Source organism: Sarcophilus harrisii, chromosome 3 (assembly GCF_902635505.1).
Source record: "Sarcophilus harrisii chromosome 3, mSarHar1.11, whole genome shotgun sequence".
Classification (NCBI taxonomy): domain Eukaryota; kingdom Metazoa; phylum Chordata; class Mammalia; order Dasyuromorphia; family Dasyuridae; genus Sarcophilus; species Sarcophilus harrisii.
Window position 1 is genome coordinate 546,982,018 of NC_045428.1, and position 21,492 is coordinate 547,003,509.

At 41.7% G+C, this 21,492-nt stretch overlaps 2 protein-coding genes across 4 annotated transcripts in view; one reads left to right on the top strand and one right to left on the bottom strand.

Moving 5' to 3' along the window:
- Positions 1-1,394, top strand: part of RBBP4 (RB binding protein 4, chromatin remodeling factor) — a 24,996-nt gene extending 23,602 nt beyond the window's left edge. For both annotated transcript variants that reach the window (XM_031962293.1, XM_031962294.1), the window contains exon 12: positions 271-1,394. In XM_031962293.1, coding sequence (XP_031818153.1) covers positions 271-336 — 66 coding nt within the window. In that variant the 3' untranslated portion in view covers positions 337-1,394. The remainder of the gene's footprint in view (positions 1-270) is intronic.
- SYNC (syncoilin, intermediate filament protein) lies at positions 1,089-18,193 on the bottom strand. Of its 2 annotated transcripts, XM_012545966.3 has the most exons (5): positions 18,002-18,193; positions 13,654-14,980; positions 4,322-4,446; positions 4,075-4,151; positions 1,089-2,512 (listed from the first exon to the last, which is right to left on the bottom strand). In XM_012545966.3, exons 1-5 carry the CDS (start codon positions 18,070-18,072, stop codon positions 2,502-2,504), a joined length of 1,611 nt encoding a protein of 536 aa, XP_012401420.1. In that variant the 5' UTR covers positions 18,073-18,193; the 3' UTR covers positions 1,089-2,501. The 2 variants fall into 2 exon arrangements, with proteins under 2 accessions (XP_012401420.1, XP_012401421.1); XM_012545967.3 differs by lacking the exon at positions 4,075-4,151.
- Positions 18,194-21,492: the final 3,299 nt, after the last annotated feature.

The window sequence follows — 21,492 nt, forward strand, 5'->3', positions numbered from 1 at the left end:
TATATGATATGGGTGAGGTTTTGACCTAAAGGAGCCTTAGAGTATGTGCTTTTGGGATACAAATAAGCACCTTCGGATTTACCTGGTTTATAAATTGGAATTTTAAGTAGTCCTGTAAAAATAAATAGGATTGAAGATGTTGGCTATCAGAAGGAAACTGGTAAAACTCCTATCTATAAAAAATAACCCGATACATTTCTGGGAAGCTTGTCTTAAGAGAAAAATCCTGTATTCCATCTTTGCTCTAACTTTTGTTATTGTTTGGGACAGGCTGAGAACATATACAATGATGAAGACCCTGAAGGAAGTGTGGATCCAGAGGGACAGGGGTCCTAGACATGTCTGCACTGGTGCTGATTTTTAGACTCCCCTTTCTTCCCAACCTGAGATTAATTTAACACTGGTTTTGAGACGAGACCTTTTTTTTGTCCAGACATTCTTCTATAGGCACCTGTCAACCCAGAGAGTGAATGATTTCTGACTCTTAACTGGGGGGGGGAGGAGGGCTTGACTCAGCAGAGCCATAGACCCATATTTAATTTTTTTCCAAGAACTTTTTATGAGTAAATCCAGCTGTAAAACCTGATTTAGCCACAGCAATTGGACCATACGTGTTTTGTTTTTTTTTCATCTGCTATAACTGCAAGTTTTTCAGGATAATTTAAGTAAAATTAGAATGGGGTAGGATTTATATCCAGGTGAGGAGTCTGACCCACTGAGGAATTAGCATTGTAAAGATGTCTGTTTCCCTCGTTTATAAAGATCCAGAGACTAAAATTGGCATGGCTAACCTTCTAGGGTCCAGATAATCCCTGTTGTAAACTGGCCTACCCCTGCTGGTTTCCTCTGTAACCAGTCAAAATTTCTTACTAAAATGTTTTATTTAATTTTTTTTTTCTTCCCTAGTGACTGTTAACTCTCTCCTTCTACTTCTCATTGGGTGGGGGACAAACAGCCATGTGAAATGTTGTGGCTATACCTACAGAAATATCTTTGTTCACCTCATATAGTTTTGCTCTCTAGTATATTTCTTGAGCTATGTTTTCATATTATTTCTTTCCTGTGAATTTTCTTTTTTTAACTTGGGACCACCAGGTTATAAAGATGTATGTTTTTACCTGACAGATGTACTGCTGGTTAACTGCCCAGTAATCTGAAAACAGAGCAATTGGTAGCTGAAATATACTTTAAAATTAATTCTGGATGGCTTTTCTTCCTTTTTTCCTTTCTTAAAAAAATAAAGTTTTTTCCAATATACCCCACATAAATGGAATTAGTCCTTGACCACTCGTTTTATACGATGTCCTTTGGGGTAACTTGTCCAACCAGCAACCTGTTACTGTCTATGACTAACTGTAAGTGCTTATGATGGAATAAATTGTTTTTCTATATAACAACTGTTGTGAGTTTTTATTTTATACCCAGAATTCTTGAAGTGTACTGAGACAAATTCAAACAAAAGTAAAGTTAATATCAGTTTCAGAAAAACATTTAGCTTTTCATAGATATAAATGAAGAGACATCAAACAAAGTATCAGCAGCAGGGCCTGAGTTATTCTGATGGAATGTTTGTGTTTTTTTTCTTCTGAAGTTTATTGCTCATCTTTATCTAAATAAATAAATACATAAGTCTTCAAGAATATTAAGAGACTGTTGTAGAGAAACTTCAAGAGAAATTTTAAATTTGGATGTTGGCCCTTCCTATAATGTACTGGTATTTTTCCCTAGTGGGACTTGTACCTACAGGTTAGTAATAATAGGCTGTGAAGGTTTTACTTTTCAAGACCTAATAATACCAAATAGTATTCCAGGTGCTTGGCCACCTCTTTTATTACCCAAGTGCATCGCTTTGTACCACAGCTGTCTTCATAAGGCTAAAATTCTGTGAAAGTCCAAACAGCCTTAAACCATTTTGGTCTGAAAACTTTTGGTCCTTTGTTTTCAGCATGAAATGTGTGTGCTGTGTATTGGAAACTATTGATATGAATAAAGAAATGAAGCTACTGGAGCCCACAGCACCCTTATAAATGCTTAGCTTTAAGAAAAACTTCTATTTAAAGTCAGACACTTGTGGCATGAATAAATCAAACTTTAAAACTTCACTTAATTAAAATAGGCTGCCTTGTTGACATTTGCTCTGCCTTACAAAGGCTTAGAGCTTTGAGTCAAAGTAAGGCAACAATTTCTGCTCCAGAACACCGCAAGGCATACATTGGTCGTCCTTTTCATAGCGTGCACATTAGTCTGCTGGGGGCAGCAGGTGCTTCCATTCTTCAGTGCAATAAGCTCTATGCCCTATAAGCTGAGGGTTGCCCAGTATTCTGCTTCTGGGGGGGTGGGCAGCGAGTCTGTAAAACTGACAGACTAGTGCTTACTCCTGTCACCAGGTTCCTCATACTCCCTTTCACACTGCAAAGAAAAAACGTCCAGTGAGGCTTTAGTGCTCTTTCATTAGGAGGTTTTGTCTTTTGTTTCCGGGTTACAGAGTCGGCCATAGATTTCTAAACAGCTCCTGCAAAGTTGAGAGAAAAGCAGGTTTAGATTACACATTACCAAAACAATGAAGTTGTTAACTTAGATTAGAGGGAGTTTCTACCTTTGGAGTTCCTACACAGATGAAAGTGACTTGACCCTGGCCTGGCCTACTACCCCATAATCTCCCTGAAGATGTTAGTGCTTTGTCTTAAAGATAGAACTAGGTGGTGCTGTTATGTATCCAAGAAAAGTCATCTTTCATTACTTGTAAATTGGCCTCAGGTGTCTGTCCAGCAAAAGACAACTTGAACAAAATTGATCTCCCTTCTCCAGTTGCCAGACTATCTGAAGTTCTACCATTAGCAGTTTATTCTTTTATGATTACTATAACTTAAATATTTGTGTTATTGAAATGCAAGTAGAATTGTATAATATAATGAAATGTCATTAATGACTTGTATAAATTAATTTAGTAGTTCCCTTTCTTTAGTGATAGGAACTGCACAGGTGGTTTGTTCCAAAAAGAAAAGTATAAAAAAATGGGTCAGGAAAAGCTTCAGCTTAACTAGAAAGTGAATTGGATGGCATCGATACTTGTTCCAATCACAGACTGCTTAAGGGACTTATGTGTCTCAATGTTTCCATCTGAAATGAAATCTGTCATCTTCCCACCACCCTGAACAACTGTCAAACCTAAGGATTGAAATAATCTTTAAGATCAGGTGGTAAGATGCCTCAGGCAAGTTTTGTTTTTGTTTTTTTTTTTTTTTTAAAGCAAGAGATGAATGATTTATTGACCAGATTTTAAAATATTTGGGTCACCATAAAATGACTAATCGTGAACTTTGGAGCTATATATCAAAGTAGAACATTCACCAGTGATTCTATATGGCTTGACAGGTGAGATACTCCAGGCAGTTATGAAGTGGAAATAAGATATCTTATTTACTTAATCCCAAACTGTGATGAAAAGTATTAGCAGTCTTCCCACTTAAATAAAAATCTGAGATATTTATATATAACCCAGCCTTTTGAACTTTGCTACTAATTGGGAAAGGAATGGGCACCTACTGACTCATACTAAATATTATGTTCTTTGGACTGTGAATAATACTGACCCAGTGTGGTATTTTATAAATGTCACTGTCACACTAATTCATGTCACCCTTTCCTTGGTCACCTTAATGGTAAAACTGCTGCCTCATTGTCTTTGTTAAATTGTTAGTGAATATGAGAGGAAAAATTAGCTATTTTCCCCTGAAGCAGGATTTGTGATGAAAACTATTTAGAGGGACAAGACCTGAAGATTTTGCTTTTTTTTTTTTTTTTTTAAGCCTTTTATTGTCCATTTAAATCAATTATGAGAAGTCTTGTACCATATAAAAATAGCCAACATGTTAGGGGCATCTTGGACTGTGACCTCATTTCTCATGATTGTGAGTGATCTGAACTATGCATCTAGAAAGTATATGTCTCAGAAGATCAGAAAACTATCTTATCGGTATATAGGCTTCTAGAACCAAACCAACAATGACTAGTATGATTAAGTTGGTTAGCATTCAAAGGATGCAAACACTGCTCTCCCACCAGAGAGATCACCTTGAGACTGTGTCTCCGTTCCACTTCCCGCAGGAGTGGGGGCCTCGAGCTGCTCTGACTTCTTGGGTAGCATAGCCCTTTAAAAACACAAAGCCATTTTTCATCCGAGGGCCGATGACTGGAATTTTAAAAAATTATTCCCCCCTCCCAAAATCAATCCTTCACAAATTTCCCCTTAAGCTATCTCCCTCTTCTACCTCCTCAACCAGCATTTATGAACAAATTTTAGGTAGCAGTAAAAACTGACTTATAAATAGAGAGCTCTTCAGTGAGGCTGATCCTAAGCTCCTCCATCTCTTTGTTCTTCTGCTCCTGGAGTTGGACCCTGCTTTTCAATTGCCTCTGACTGTCTTCCATTTCTTCCATCTGTTCCTATAGAAAAAAAAGCCAAGAGAATTTTTAATGAGCCTGGGTGGAAGAGGGCAGCAGAGAATCTGAGGGCTTTTCACATTTACTCAATCTCCTTGTGGAGCATGACTAGGGATGAATTTCACTAGGCTTGGCTTCTCTACCATGTGTTCCATAGACCTCCATCTGGAAGGGAGTCTTAGAGGGTCTGTGAAGTTTGGAATCTTTTTTTTTAATTCCAAAGCAAAGATCATTAGATCTAATACAATCTTTAATTGTACAGTTAGGATTCTGGTGAATTGAGAAGGATTTAGGAATTAAAAATATTAGGGACAAACCTCTTGATCCAGCAATATCACTGATAAATTTGTTTTTCCAGATAGATTTTTATACAAAAAAAAAAGCAGCTCTCTTTGTGGTGGCAAAGAATTGAAAATTGAAGGATTGTTCATTAATTGGGGAATGGCTAAACGAATTTTGGTATGTGATTGTAATGGAATACTATTGTATTCCATAAGGAATGACAAGCAGGATGATATCAGAAAATCCTCGAAAGACACCAACTGATTCAATGAAGTGAGAAAAACTAAGGAGATCATCGTACACAGTAACAGCAATATTTTACAATGAACAATGAATAGCTTAGCTGTTCTCAACGATAAAATGATTCAAGACAATCCCAAAGGACTCATGAAATGTGCTATCTGCCTTTTTAGAAAGAACTGATGTTTTCTGAACACAGACCAAAGCATGCTATTTTTCACTTTTTGTCTTTGTTTTTTACTATTTATTTTGGCTTAATTTTTCTTCCACAAAATAACTAATGTGAAACTGTTATATGTGATTACACAAGTATAACCTATATCAAATTGCTTATCATCTCGGGGGTGGGAGAAAGAAGGAAAGGGAAAGAATTTGGAACTCAAAAAAACATTAAAATTGTTTTTACGTAAGTGTACATAAAACAAAAAATTGTTTCTTAAATAGTAGGGATATAAGGACTCTTAAATCATCTGCTCCAAGGACCTCATTGTATAGACTAAGTAGGCTCAGAAGGAGGAGGGTACTTGCTTGAGTACCTTGTTTGGGTATATGCTAATGACAAAACCAAAACTAGTACCCAAGTCTCAAGTGGCAGTTAGAGATTAGTCAGCAAGAGAGTTTTTGTTGTTTAGTAATGAGGCATATGGTCTGGACCCCTTTGATACTTTCCAGTTCTAAAATCTGTGTTGGATTTTTTTGTCGTTGTTGTTTACTCTGATATCTAGGTGGTCTTCAACTCTGTCTTACAATTTAGGCCCATAAAGAACAGAGATAGTTTATTATTTACTACAGGATTATCAGTCATCAGATGCTTAATAAATACTTGGTGATGGTAAGTTATAATGACTTTTACAGTCATCTGAAATTGAATCCCATTTGCAACATCCATATACTACTGAGCCAGAGATTTATGGAAATTTGTCCAAGAATTAAATTAAGTTGATGGTAATAAGAGACTGCTCTCAAATAACAGTATCTGAGATCTTGACCAGATCTCTCTGACAATTGAGTAAGTCAGCTTAGCTTGAATAAATTGCTAAGTGATTAAGTAAGGTGTTTGTCAGCCATTCACCAGTGTAGCTGTTGGTCTAGACAGAGCCTAGAGAGTGGGGGTTGGAAAGTATGTTACGAAAGGGCAGTGACTCCATATCCCCCGGACTCTGAAGCCTCTTCATTTCCATTTTCTGGGCTTTAGTTTTTTTCTGAAAAGTGAAGGTGTTGGACTAGATTTATCCTGGGCTTTTTCCTGTTCTTATATATTCTGCATCATGGAACAGGAAACTAGCTTTGGTACATCTCGCTTTTAGAAGGGCCAAAAATATTTACTGTCTGAATCATCCTTGATGTTGCACCTGTGATACAACAATGAATTTATAGCAATAAAGCATTTTACTTCTCCCCCTTCCATGCTTTTCTACCTCTGAACATTTGCCCATGCTGTGCCCTATATCTATACTCCTATACCCATCTCTCTGCCTATTGATATCCTGCCCAGACAAAATATTTCCCTCTTCCATGAAACCTTCCCTTATCTCACTGGCTGGAAGAGACAACTCCCTTACCTGATGTCAGCACCTCACACTCTGCTTATGCACCAACTTATTTCATATTTCACTAAACTTGCGTATTTTATTAAATGCCTATCACATAGATAAGGAGCATAATCTCATTACTCCTACTACATAAGCCCTTTGTCTTTTTTTTCCTAGCAGAGTACAAACATTAGGTTATTTTCAAAAAAGTAAATATCAATAGAGTGGAAGAGGAATTTTGCCTGGATCCCAGAAGCTGATTGTCCTTGGTATTATCCAACTATCAGGGAGCATTTAGTCTAAATAGTTTATGGAGTACTGATTCTTCCTATGCCTTAGTCTATCTGCTTCAATATCTTTCAAAAGAAAATGTAAAGATCAAGGAAACTTTTATCACTGACAAGAGCTGAACCCTCAGAATACAAAGGGTTATTATTGTAAGGAAGAGTTGAGCCAGTAGTATGAGGACCACTTCCATTTATCTTGAACGCTGTTGCCAGAGTTATATTAAAGCCTGTTTTAAAAGCCACCTGTGGCTTATTGTGACCCCAAAGATAAAAGTCCAAACTAGTCTGTCACCGTTTGAGCCCCTACCTGCCTCTTTATTTTCCAGTGTTCCTTTACACAAATTATTCTGAGCCAGTCACACTGATTCATTGTTCTGGAACGGGCTATGTGTATTCATTCTGTTTATATTTAATACTCCCCCAACCCTTGTCTGATTCATGTCCTGTAATGGACAGTTAAAACTGTTTCTTCCACAAAGACTTCCCAGCTGCCTACGCCTGCCATGTCATTTCAATCTGAAACCCTTTTTATGAACCACTCACTTGGCACCTTCTAGGTATTCTGTACTCTTCTCACAAAACTCAAGGCCTTGAGAGGCTGTTTCACTGTCTTGGTGTCCTCAGCCATTGTTTGTCCTTTGATCTCCAAGAGGCCCATGATGTCAGGAAGGTGATACCATGACAGAAAAGTGAAATGGATTTGTGAGGGAGGGCCGGGCAAGACCACCTGCCTCACTTTCCCCTCCAGAGCCATCTGGGTTCAGTGGCCAGATAGAGATCGGGAGGACTGGAGATGGCTTTGGATGCAATGGGAGACCTTGGCTTTTTTAAGTTAAGTTCTTTAGCTGGTCTCAGTTTCACTGAGAGCAAAAGCATTCAATGATTAAGACTAGATAAGAAGGAAATGAGGGGCCAGCCAGATGGTAGAGTAGATAAGAGCACTAGCTCTGGAGTCAGGAAGACCTGAGTTCAAAAATATTCTCAGACACATGGCTTGCTGTGTGAGCCACTTAGTTTCAAGTGCCTCCCCCTCAAAAAAAAGTAAAATTAAATTAAAGAAATAAGGCAAAGAATGCCCTTTTTTTTTTAACCTAATCCAAAAAAATAAATAAATAAAAGGAATCACTCTGGGAGGGAAGACCTTCAGAGTTTCTGACCCAAACTGCAATATGCTATTTACATTCACTCAGAGGCAATCTGGACCAAAACAAAGACTTAAGGGGCTTGGTCTGGGACTTTTGGTCGGTCAGTCGATGAGAGCCAGAGCCATTTCAGTATAAGGCTTAAAGAAATCTAGTCCATGAACCTCAAGGTATAAAAGGAGAAAACTTCTAAAGCTTGTGGCTCTGCCCTCATTCTCAAAGAGGACCATAACAGGAGGGAGGTGTTAGCATATGTGCAAGTGAACTGGCTTTAAATGAGGGAAGCACTGGGACTTTGAGACTAATTGGTAAACACTTATTGATGAAATGATTCAATAAGCACTAAGCGGCTACTCTGCACAAGATCTTGTAAAATACAACCTTCAGAGATGTTACAGGAAGAAGTTGAAGACACAAAAATAACTCAGTATTGTACAATTAAGGCATGAGTAAATACATAGGAAAGTCAAACAATAGCCTGCAATTTATGAGCGGAAGAGCTTTTACCTGGGAAGACCAAGGAAGGGAGCATGGAAGAGATGGCACACCTTTGTAACCTCCAGTGTCTAGCATAGAGCCCTAAACATAGATGAGACTGTTCAGCTTATTGATGCAGAGGGCATGAAGGCACAAATAAGCTGACTCTGATAGGTTGGGACTGAGGAAATCATTTCAGGGTTGGAGAGGGGAATGGGGAGAGTGGGACTCAGACCTAAATGGAGAGAAATGGGAAAGGGCAAGATGAGGCAGAGGCCTACACTTTGCCCGGAGCATTGCGGGAATAAAGGGAGTGAGAGGAGGACAGGTGCAAATGATGGAAGGCCTTCTAGTAAGGATGCGGTGCCTAAATTGTATCCTATGAAACAGGCAGTCGGGAGATTTTTAAGCAAGACAATGCTGTAATCATCCCTGGGCTTCACAAGGATCGGCACACATTTATATTGATTTCTTTTCCCGCATCTATTGTAAAACACTTTTCCCTCCAGCAGAGGGAGGAAAAGGTGCTAGCTCTGAATAGCCATCCAGGAACTGGGGAGCGTGAACTTTTCCAGAGGTCAATTGGAAAATGAGACCTGAGATTGCTTAATCCTGGAATTAATTACCCTAATGATCTCTCCACTAATACCCTACCTGGTATAATGCCCACTCATATTCTCCCCATTTTCCAACAGTACAGAATCCCCAACTCTGTGTTCCCTTGTTCCCATCCAACTCAATGTCCCACTCCGGATTTACTTGCCTTTTTCACTGTGCCTGTCAAAAACCTGCTCCATAATTAAACTTAATTTCATTTTAAACTTTTCCCTTTCTCCTTTCATCTTCCAGCATTCATTGAGCCCTGCCTGGCCACCTTTTCCAGTCACTGGTTACCTTTTTAATATCTATCACTCACTGCTCATGATAGAATTGGAATATTCTTTATTCCCCAATCCCACTTTCAGACTCTCTACTCCCTTCACTAATCAATTCTCTTTTGAGCCAATCCAGAGCCCTCTGGGGATTACCAAATCTTAGGCCATTTTCCCTCCTTCCATATTGTTTAGTTCCTTTCTCAGTATTGCCCGCTAGCCCAACTTTTACCTTCATACCACGAGATTTCCTTCTATATACTGATGTTGACCTAAAAATCCTAACATCCCAGATCCTCATTTTACTCAATTTCTATGACCTATTCTTCCACTTTTGGGGATGGTTATACCCTTGAACCTTCCAACACTCACAAAGGTTCATTTCCATGTTTATGAATTTTTATAAACATTTACCATTTTAGCTTCCCTCTGTGATGTGATCCCTACTCCTATTTTTGGTCTTCATGGTGACCTCCACACCCTATACCCTCAGTACTTTCCCAGGAGGTCTCTAACCTGGCTAAACTTTTCTTTCCCCATCTTAGTCAGTGAACCAGTACAATTCCAAACCTTTCTAGAGACACCTGGTGGCAATAGTGGATAGAGGGCGAGGCCTAGAGTCCAGAAGATAACAATTCTGATTCGGCCTCAGACATTTACTAGGAAGATCAGTTAACTTTTGTCTGCCTCATTTTTTTTTTTATCTGTAAAATGAGAATAATAATAGCACCAATCTTGCAGGATTGTTATGAGGAAAAAATGAGAATACTTGTGAAGTGCTTTGCAAACCTTAAAGTATTAAAAAATGCTATTTATGATCTGCTACTTTCAAATCTCTAGCCCCATATCCTATTACTGATCATAACTTGCCAAATGTGGATTACTTCCACCCTCTGCCTCTTTTCCACCTAATAATAAGTTTGCTGATAGCTGGAAGAAGTCCAGGAGAAAAAGAAGCTGACTGGGTTCATTACAAACTTGTATTAGTTAATCTAATTAACTGAGTCCATTGCAACAAAGCAGACCTTTAGTTTCCTTCTAAGTGATCCCCTATCCCACTCATTCTAGTGACTGCTCCAAATCTCTTCACTACTTAATCTTCTCCTGGCCTCCTAGCTCCTTAGTTTCTTAAACAAGGTTCTTGCCTCATACTTCCTTGAAAAAATGGAGGCCATCTGCCAAGTCCACTCTTTCTCATTTCACATTCTTTGTGATGTCATTGCCCGTCATCTCCCCCTAAATTCCAGTGTCTGATGTTGAGATGACCCTTCCCTTTCCAAGGCAGATTCAACATGCATTCTTGTCCCATCTTCTCCAGTTAATTGCTCTCACTATTTCTCAACTCTCTCTAATTGTCAAGCTCTCATCTCTACTAATTCCTTCCCTATTGCCCACAAACACACTTGTGTCTCCCCCACTTCTTAAAAAACAACATTCAATCCAATCATTTCTGCTATCTTCCTTTATTCCAATATTTCTTTATTCCTGATGTTGAGGTGGCCCTTCCCCTTCCTCTTCCTGCTCTATATGTATTCTTGTCCCATTTTCTCTAGTCACTTGCACTATTATCCCAACTGTCTCTAATTGTCAATCATCTCTAATTCCTTCCCTGTTGCCCACATACTCACATTTCCCCTTCATCTTAAAAAAAAAATCCAGCTCACTTGATTCAACCATTCCTGCTATATCTCCCTTCATTCCTCCTTCCTTTTTCAACTAAGTGCCTTGAAAATATTGTTCACATTTTTGTACTTCCACTTTCTCTCATTTCACCATTTTTTAAATCCTTGACCACTTGAATGATCTCATTCAACTGAACTACTCTTTATAGCCAATGATTTTTTAATAGCCAAATCTAATGGACTTTCTGTAGTTGTCATTCTTCTTAGCATTCCTACATTTGACTCTGTTGATCATTTTCTCCTAAGTACTCTTTTTTTTTTTTTTTTTTTTTTTTTTTGGACATTGCTGTCTCCTATTCCTCCTATTTGCCTACCCCTTTCTTCTCATTCTCCTTTACTGGACCTTCACCTATAGCATGTCCATCAACTGTAGGTATCCCCTAAAGCTATAGTCTTTTTCTCTGTAGTAAGGTTTCATAACCTGGGCTCCACAAACTCCCAAGACGCCCCTGGATAGATGTCAGATGATATATGGACTTAAATGGAAAAAAAAATTTACATACTTATTTTTCACTAATCTCTAATTGAAATGTAATATATTTTTCAGTTATTTAAAAGCACTTTGAGAAAAGGTCTTTAGACTTCACTAGGCAACCAAAAGAGTCCATGGCACGTACACACACAAACGATAAGAATACCTGATCTATATTCACTCACTTGGTGATCTCATCAGTTCCCATGTGTTCAGTTATGTATCATCTCTGGGCTGATGATTGCTGCATCTATATATATCCAGCTCCTGTCTCTCTCCTGAGTTTCAATCCCATATCACCAACTACTGAGTGGGCATTTTGACCTGCATATCTTAGAGGTACCTCAAACTTAACATGTTTAAAGCAGAACTCATCATCCCTCCCCCCCAAAAAAACAATTCTGAACTTCCCTATTATTGATGAGGGTATCACCATTCTTCCAGGCACCCAGTTCATAACCTTGAGGTCTCCCTCAATTCCCACCTTTATACCATATATCTAATCCATGACAAAATCCTATTGTTTCCATCTTTATAGTATTTTTCATATTCATTTCACTCCACTCTCACACAATCACCACCCTAGTTCAAGACTTCATCACCTCTTCCTTGGACTATTACAATAAACTACTCGGTCTTTCAGTCTCTCCCCATTCTGATCTATCTTCCATTCAGCTACTAAGGTGAGTTTCCTAAAGCACATCTTATGGCACTACTCCCACCCCACACCCAATTCTGTACTTCAATGGCTCCCTTTTACTTCCAGATCAAATAGAATATCTTTTGTTTGGCATTTAAAGCTCTTTACAACTTGACCCCTTCTTAGCTTTCCAGTTTTACTTCTCCATGCAATCTATCATCCAGCCATATTGGCCCAATTGCTGATCTTTGCAAAGGTTATTTACTTCATTTCCTATCTCGATGCCTTTTTGCTGGCTGTTTTTTATACCTTCCTCCTTCTCTGTAGAATCCCACCCTTCCTTCAAGACTCAACTCAATTACTGCCTTCTACAGAAGGCCTTTTTTGGTCCTTGAAGCAACTGGCTGAGCCTTTTCCTTTATCTTCTCTCTATTGTGCATTCGTCTTGTATATACTGATTTTTATATATGTTATTTTCCCTCAATGAAATGCAAGTTTCTTAAGGACAGGGACTGGGTTTGTTTTTTGTATTTTTTGTTTTGACTATCTCCAAGACTTAGCATGATTCCTTGCATATAATAAGCACTTAAGAAATGCTTGTTGAAGGATGATTTCAGAAAGGCCTGGAGAGACTTACACGAACTGATGCTGAGTGAAATGAGCAGGACCAGGAGATCATTATATACTTCAACAACAATACTATATGATGATCAGTTCTGATGGACCTGGCCATCCTCAGCAACGAGATCAACCAAATCATTTCCAATGGAGCAGTAATGAACTGAACCAACTATGCCCAGAGAAAGAACTTTGGGAGATAACTAAAAACCATTACATTGAATTCCCAATCCCTATATTTATGCCCACCTGCATTTTTGATTTCCTTCACAAGCTAACGGTACAATATTTCAGAGTCTGATTCTTTTTATATAGCAAAATAACGTTTTGGTCATGTATACTTATTGTGTATCTAATTTATATTTTAATGTATTTAACATCTACTGGTCATCCTGCCATCTAGGGGAGGGGGTGGGGGATAAGAGGTGAAAAATTGGAACAAGAGGTTTGGCAATTGTTAACGCTGTAAAGTTATCCATGCATATAACCTGTAAATAAAAGGCTATTAAATTTAAAAAATTTAAAAAATTAAAAAAAAAGAAATGCTTGTTGATTGAATAAAAATTAGCACACTATGGTAGAAAATGCTTAATCGACACAAAACTAGAAGAGACCTTTAGTTATTATTTAATCCTACTACTCAGATTCCATCAATCCCCTAATGTCCTATCCCATCCCACTTCCTGCTGTCTCAAGACCCAATTTCATCAATAGCATTTTTGCTAATTTACTGATAACCACATTAGAATCCCTAAATCAGGAAAATCCTTCACTATACAATATGAAATTTAACAATCCCAATAGCAATATTTTCTGATATCTAACCTTATTCTCTCTTGCTCTTTTAACAACCCGTGTTCAAACAGAGGCTCCCTCCACCATGGCCTTAAAAGCATATAAATCTCCTTCAGATTCCAACTCTCCACGTTAAACAACACTCATTTCCTTCACTCCTGGAGGGCCTACCCTGTATTGTTTCACGTCCTCATCTCGCTTCTGTCTCACAAGCAAGATCTGGTCTTCTAGGTTCCTGTTTTGCAAACGGAGTTGTCTGGCTTCTGCTTGTAGTGGTCTCAAGGTCTCCTTCATCCCTTGAATTTCTGCCTGTGTTTTCTGTAGTGCCTTTGCCCCAGCATCCTTCCTCTCAAGGAGTCGCATCAGTTGGGGTTCATACTCTTCTTCTAGGCCCTGGCGGCTTTCCGCCATGAAACTCTCAAACTCAGCAGAGAGCCTCCGGCTCTCCTGTAGAAAATGGCTATCCCCCTGACCCCGAGGGGCTTCCAGCTGCTGCCGAAAATGCCCTTTCTGTTTCTCACATGTGTCTTTGAGCTGGGTCAGCTCCTCAGACAGCTGGGCAACACGAGCGGTGAGTTCGTCCTGGCAGGCGGCAAACTGGGCGACTTCCTGCTGCCGGCACTCCAGCTGGTACTGGCAAGCTACACATTCTTTTGTCACTTTGAACAGCTTTTGCTTCACCACCCGGATCTCCTCCCTTAGCCCATCACACTCCAGCTCCCCTTGGGCATGGAGCTTGTAAGCAACCAGAATATCCTGGTGGACCTTCTGCACTTCCTGCAGAACCGGCTCTCGAAGCAGCACCAGCTCATGGATGAGACTGTCCCGCTCCTCCTCCAACTGAGCCACAGCTTCAATGCACTGCTGAAAACGGCATTCCAGAAGCTCCAGCTCCTCTGGACTCAGGCTGTCCTCAACCCTGAGATTCTCCTTGGAAGCAAGGTTCTCCTCACAATGGGCTTTCTCCCCTGGTGCATTTGTCTCCTCTGCATTTGGTGTCTCCTCTGCATCAACTCTCTCTACCTCGTGCAGTGTCTCCTCTGGGGTGACTTCTTCCCTCAGATGCAATGTCTCCTCTGGGATGACCATCTCCCTTACATACAGTGTCTCCTCTGGGGTGACTTCTTCCCTCAGATGCAATGTATTCTCTGGGGTGACTGTCTCCTTTACACACAGTGTCTCCTCTGGGGTGACAGTCTCCCTTACACATAGTGTCTCCTCTGGGGTGACTGTCTCCTCTACACACAGTGTCTCCTCTGGGGTGACAGTCTCTCTTACACATAGTATCTCCTCTGGGTCAGCTTCCTCTTCTGAGTTCAAGGTCTCTTCTACATAGAGCACATCATCAGTATCACCTGTGGTTCCAAGGTAGAAAATATCCTCTAAGTTGACATCCCCCTGTAGGGACAGAGTCATCTCTGGGTTCAGGACCTCTTCCCCTTGTAGGAATTCAGATTTCTTCTCTTGGAGTGAAGCATTGTCCTCTGCCCCTGAATCCCTGCAAAAGAAAATTCTGAGGTCTGTGGAAAGCCAGAGAGAGGATGGGACTTTATGTATAAGAGTAGTTTCTCAGACTTTGGTAATGTTTCTCTCTGACTCTCTCTCTCTCTCTCTCTCTCTCTCTCTCTCTCTCTCTCTCTCTCACACACACACACACACACACACACACACACACACACAGAATCATATTCTCCCTCTCTCTCCCCTTCCCCTTCACTTCCTAAAGTGATTCCTTGAAAGTTCAAAACCCCCTAGGGAAGCTGTGACAGCCAGTTTGTCTGGGTACACTCACCAGAAAAAGGTGACAAGAAGACACTGGATGGAACTCTTTTCTTTCTAAAGACTCTTTAAGATCTAAATAAACTGCCCATACAGTAAAGTATTTCATAGAATGTTATGAGCCCAATGGAACTTCATTCAATGCCCTAGTTTTCCAGATTAGCAAACTGAGACTTAGAGAAGGGGAATGATGTGCATGAGGTTATATAGTAAGTGGAATAACTGGGATAGAGTTTCAAATTTTCTAACTCCAAAGTCACTGCTCTTTGCATTACACCATATCTCTGTCTTTCTAAGATTCAAGCTTAAGATTTGTAGTTAGGGCGTTAAATCTTTACCATTTATACTCCAAATTCCTCATAAAGGTCCTTCTTGTTTCTTACCATGGTAGCCTAAATCCTTCTGGAGAACTCCCTTGAAACCCTTTCTCTGCCCTCAAAGTGGAGGCCCAACAGGTTTTTTGGTTAGATCTGTAATTTCCCAGAATCTTCCAACTGGAAGGATCCAACCCCTTCATTTTATAGATGAAGAAGAAAAAGGAATGATTTGATTAGTCATACACTAACTGGTAAATAGTTCGAACTGGAACTCAGGACTGCGGTTCCCTCCTGTCTCTGTTCTAATATGCCAAATAGGCCACTTCAATTTTAGAGAAAATTGTCTGGATTCAGAATACGTTTTGGAATTGCCTTGTTTACTCCTGAAGCACTTTAGGAAGGAACAGGACTTAGGGGAAAAAAATGACCCTCATACCTCTTTTAAACATTTGTGCCTTTTAACAGAAATGTATCTCAGTGATCAGTGTTGTAGCTTGAACGGCAAACTGGCTCTCCTCACTCATTCCTCAACTCCCTTCCTTGCTCAGCTGTGAAATCATTAAAACTGATTTTAATGTTTAATTTCCCACCTCAAGATATAGTCCTTTGCAGAGTGGGCATTTGATAGGTGGCAAGTGAATAGAGTGCTGGACCTGGAATCAGAAGATTTTATCTTTCTGAATTCAGATCAAGCCTCAGCTACTTACTTGCTGGGTGACTCTGGTAAAGTCACTTCATCCTGTTTGCCTCAGTTTCCTCATCTGTAAAATGAGCTGGAGAAAGAAATGGCAAAGCACTATCTCTGCCAAGAAAACCCCAAATGGGATCATAAAGAATCAGATAGGACAAATGACTGAACAACAAATTGGAATGATAAGGAAAGACTCTGATGTCACTGGTAGAAAGAACAGCGTTTTCACTGCATTTTAGTCTTAGATAATTGTCTAAGCTAAAATACTGAGAAGTTAAGGGACTTACTTAGGGTCACACTGCCAAAATGTGTCAGAGGTTGGGCTTCCTGGCTCCTCAACTGTTTTCTACACCTTTACTGATTCATTCCTTCTACATCATGAAAGCTTATGGATTATCTGCTGCTTGTTTGGAATTTACATTGTCCAAGAGTTCTCCCTTTCTGTCATTAATGGAGTGATCATTAAGAGATGACTGGATTAGCTTCCAATTCTTCAATTCAATCTCCTGTCACTTGGCAGGGGTGTCTCAAGGATGGATGAACCCTTTAGGGACTTGACTTCTTTATACAAAAGGAGGATACAGAAAAGCTTTTTACACAGTTGCTCCCTCCTCTCTAAAGAAACAGGTCCAACTTTGGAGAAAGGACAGGATTGTGGGAGGCTTCTGAGAGGTGAGGAAGAGCTTAGTTGGGACTTCAGAGTATGACCCCAGGATTCATTTGGACCACAGAGATTCTCCTTCTTCCCAGCCCCCTGCCTTGTCCTTAGGAGATTTTTTACCTTTTAAGATTGTGTGTGTGTGTGTCCAGATGCTGGCTGTTGTGTGCCCTGACAAGGGGTATGGGGAGGAAACTGTGTGCAAGTATGAATGTGTCTCTATTGCCAATTTTATCTTTCAGCCCAGGAGAAAGCCAGGCCACCCAGTTCACTCAATCCTCACCTCTCAGAGCCATGGCATTCTGGGACTTTAGCTGGCTGAGGAGTGAGGGGGAAGGGAATAGTTAAAACCTGTTAGAAAATCCCTCTCCGCAGGTAGAAATCAAGCTCTGTCCTGTCTTCCCACCTCAAGACAAAGAAGCCCCCCAGAACCACAAGCTGTGTGATCCCCCCACACCCACTCTTTTAACATCGGCCAAGAACCAAGAGGCCAAGTGCAGGGCCACAGCAGAACTCAGGGCTTTGGGGTCACTACTTTTTTTTATGAAAGACAGGGTGGTGGGGGGAGATGGAAAAGACCCTTGAAGACAATATGAGGTCGGATATTTGCCTTTCCTGCATTCTCTGTATTTGATGATTCACACCTACTGGAAAAGGACTGATTCCTTTTGGGGGAGAGGTCCCCCAAACTAGCACAAGAGAACTGAATCCCGAATACACACACGCACACACAGACGCCTCCGGACTAGGCTGGCCTGGACGCTCCTGCCCTCAGTTGAGTTTTCCGTTTTCTCGACCCCCAACCCGAAGCAAGGCGCTGGGGAGCCATTCAGGCAGCCCTGCCCATCCTTACGTTCTGGGCGGGGCCTGGTATTTAACGGATCGGGTGAGATCTTGGGGTATTGTGGGGTGAGGGGCACGTGGAGAAGGGGCGAAGGAATGGGAAGAAGTTTGAGAGAAACCAGCAGGTTGTGTTAGTCCCTTCCCCAGCCCGGTCTCAATCCCGCGGACCCCTCCCCAAAGCCGGGCGGGGCTGGGCGGGTGCGGCAGACCCTTCCCACCGGCCAGTCCTACCTCTCCAGCCCAGCGGCTCCGGCTCCTTCCCCGCAGGGGCCGCCCTCCCGGGGCTCCTCCGCGCTGGCCATGGCTGGGAGGGTCTCATGGAAAGCTGCAGCCCCGGGTTATTAATATCCCGGCCAGAGCCTCGCCTCGCCGCCAGCTGCAATACCAGCTTGCAGCCCAAGACACCGGATCCCTCCCGAGCTCCCCGCCCCCCGGCGGCGCGCCCACTTGGCTCTCGCCTTTGGCCTCGGGCCCAGGGGGCGGAGAGAAGCGGCCCTAGACCGGTCAGCCGGCCCTGCCTAGTGCCGCCTGCCCCCGGTGGGCGGGGAATGTGGGGGAAGAGCCCCTGGGCTGGGGGCTCCTTAGCCTGGAGGCTGGGTCCGGACTGACTCACAGACTCATAGAACTGGAAGGTACCTTAGAGATCGTCTCTAAGGAGTCCCTTTGGAAAAACACACACACACACACACACACACACACACACACACAAAGCACCTCATTTTTACAGAAACTCGTGCCACTGGCATGAGGAAGAGTGCCCCAGATCGCTCGCCAAGGCAGTGGCAGAGTCACAATTAGAACGGGGCTCCCTGTCTCCCAATTCAACAGTCTTTTCTCTACACTGCCACCTCCTTCTCTCCACTTCCTACGCTGGATGGGGAACGTCGGGGAAGGAGGACCCGACTGCTGGTGCAGGAGAACAGGAAGGGCTGGCCCGGATCCGTGCCCCATTCCCGCTCCCTCTCACACCCCTCTCTCCATCCCTCCCCGCTCAGAGCTCCGCTCATGGGCGCAATACTTCCCCATCGGCGGATCCCTGAGGGGGGAGGGGTACCACCGCCCTCTCCCACCCCACCCCCAACTCTGTGACCAATTAAGAGCTCTCTCCGACCTGCTAGATAAGGCTGAAATGGCAAATGCTGATGAGCCGACTGATGCCAAAGACACCTTGGCACCCAGCCCTGAACTTGAGTGACCCTCTCAGACGGTTTGCCTTGGAGGGTGCTGTTTAGATGCAGATTGGAGTGGGTCCTTTCCAGCCTTGATCCTGTGGTTTTCCTTATACAGTCCAGGCCATCTCTGCAGGTTCTGCTCTATCTGGCCACGGGACCCAGATGGCTCGGGAGGGGAAAGTGAGGCAGGTCACCTTGCACAGTTCCACTGAAATCCAATTCACTTGCATGTCATGGCCTCACCTCCCTGATGTCATGGTTGTCTTTGAGAATGAAGGGCAAACAATAGCATCACTCCAATAAATATCTCTCACAGCCTTAGCTGTGGTAAATCGGGGATGGCTGAGGAGAGTGGATTTTCCCCATTTTCTACTTCATAGCTCAAACCCAAAGATACCTTGGGCATCATCCTGCGCTGTGCCCTGATTTTGAGACCCAGCCATGTTAAATGCCTTGTCCAGAGTCACACCATAGACAAAACTTGATGTTGTGGAAAGAACACTGGACTTAGAGTCAGTGGATCTGGTTTTGATTACGTTTCTGTTTTGGCCAGAAAGCGAGGGTCCAGTGCCCTCCCCTATTTTATCTTTTTTATTTTTATTATTATTATTATTTTGGACTAAATAAAAGAGGGCATTCTCTGTCTCATTTCTTACCTCCCCTTAATCACTGAATGGGTGTGGCCCCAGTTAAACAGATCTGTTGAAGACCTTAGCCTTAAAAAGGCCAAGGACTCCCACTGCAGCTGGTACCCTCCCGTCATCCTGATCTCTATCTGACCACTTGACCCAGATGACTCTGGAAAAGAAACTGAAAATGGTGACTTTATACAACCCTCCATCACTTCAACCCAATCTCCGTCCTCTTCAAGAAAGAAGGACGAGCAGCAATAACATGGATGAGGATGTATGGCTGAGAGACCCAAAAACATGTCTCCATGTAATTGAAAATAAGTTTGTTTGTTTTTCAACTGTCTCCCTATCTTGCCCAGACTGAAAGTGCAGCTGTCACTCACAAGACCAGTCCCACTTCTGATGGGCAGGGAAGCTTTGACTTACTCTATTTCTGGTTTGCCCCTCCTTAGGCATGTTGGCAGCTTACCAGTCTAGTAGCTGTTCTCTCCAGATGACCACTCTATATTGGTCCTAGATTCCTATGGACATCTACTTGGCCTTTGTGCTGTTGCAGTTCAAAACTCCCAAGCTCAAATAATCCACCAGCTCCAGACTCCCTTGGAAGGGATTACCAAAGGGCCACACACATGAACCTGAAAATTAGTGTTTTGAAAAGGGCAATGGAGAGACACAAAGTGAGTGTGAGATGGTTTCATTATGTAAAAAAGAACTTTACAGAAAACTGGAGTGAAGGATATCATTAGGAAAATGTATATTTGGGATGGGGAGAAGTTTATGTTTAGGATAAGAGAGAAAAGTGAATGGCACTGGTAATCCATTGGTATTCTTAAAATGTCAGGAAAAAGCCAAGAAGACTTCTAGAATGGTGGACAGTCCCACTGTGATGGACTTATGGGTAGTGTTTTGCATTGTAAGAATATCCAACTCAGTGAGATCATAAGTCTGTTCAGGTGTATGAATATGAACTAAGGATGAATAAAGAAAGTAGAACTAGAAAATATACACACTTGCTTCGTTGACATTGATGAAAATAACTATAAAATAAAATTCTACAAACTCACAGAAACTAAAATCACTGATCTCAGTCTCATAGAAGAGAAGGAAATATATATTCCATCATTCTGTACTCCTTTGTTAGTTGGGTTTTGACTATATTTGACTTTTTACAAGGAAAAATTGGGAATGGGGGAAGAATGCCATATTGGCAAATATTTAAATACACAAATATTTCTTTGATCTCAGTTCAGGAGAATCCTCCAACAAGGCAAAACCCAACTCACTCATGCCTACCCTTTGTCTTACCTCACCTCAAAAGTTAGTCATAGGGGGCAGTTAAGTGGAGCAATGGATAGAGCATCAGCCCTGAGAAATCAAGAGGATCTGAGTTCAAATGTGACCTCAGACACTTAATACTTCCCAGCTGTGTGACCCTGGGCAAGTAACTTAACCCCAGTTGCCCCGGGGGAAGAAAAAGTCACAGAGAGTAGATATTAGATTATCACCTGTCAGAATTCATGCCTCAGGGACAAGTTAGAATACATGGCCTGAGTCTTCTTCTCTAGCCATTTTGGTGAGTGGCAGATGGGATTTAGTGTTTAGCCAAGTTTATATTCATTTCTCTGTCTACACAAATGAGGTCTAATGGATTTTAAAAGACTGACATGATCCCAACAAAGCCCATCACCCTTACTTCCTCTTTCAGGGAATGAATTGCCCATATGCACCTGAAAGTTGAATTGTCCCACCAGGACTGGTGAGAGGCTTGTTTTGAACCAGCCACACTTTCTCACTTGTCCTCCTTGTCACTGAGGGGATGTTGAAATCTGAAGTTCCCTCATTGACCACTCTTTTCTGTTTTTCTTACCTTTGTCTTGCTTTTATTCCTCCCAATACATATTCTTTACTCTCATAATCC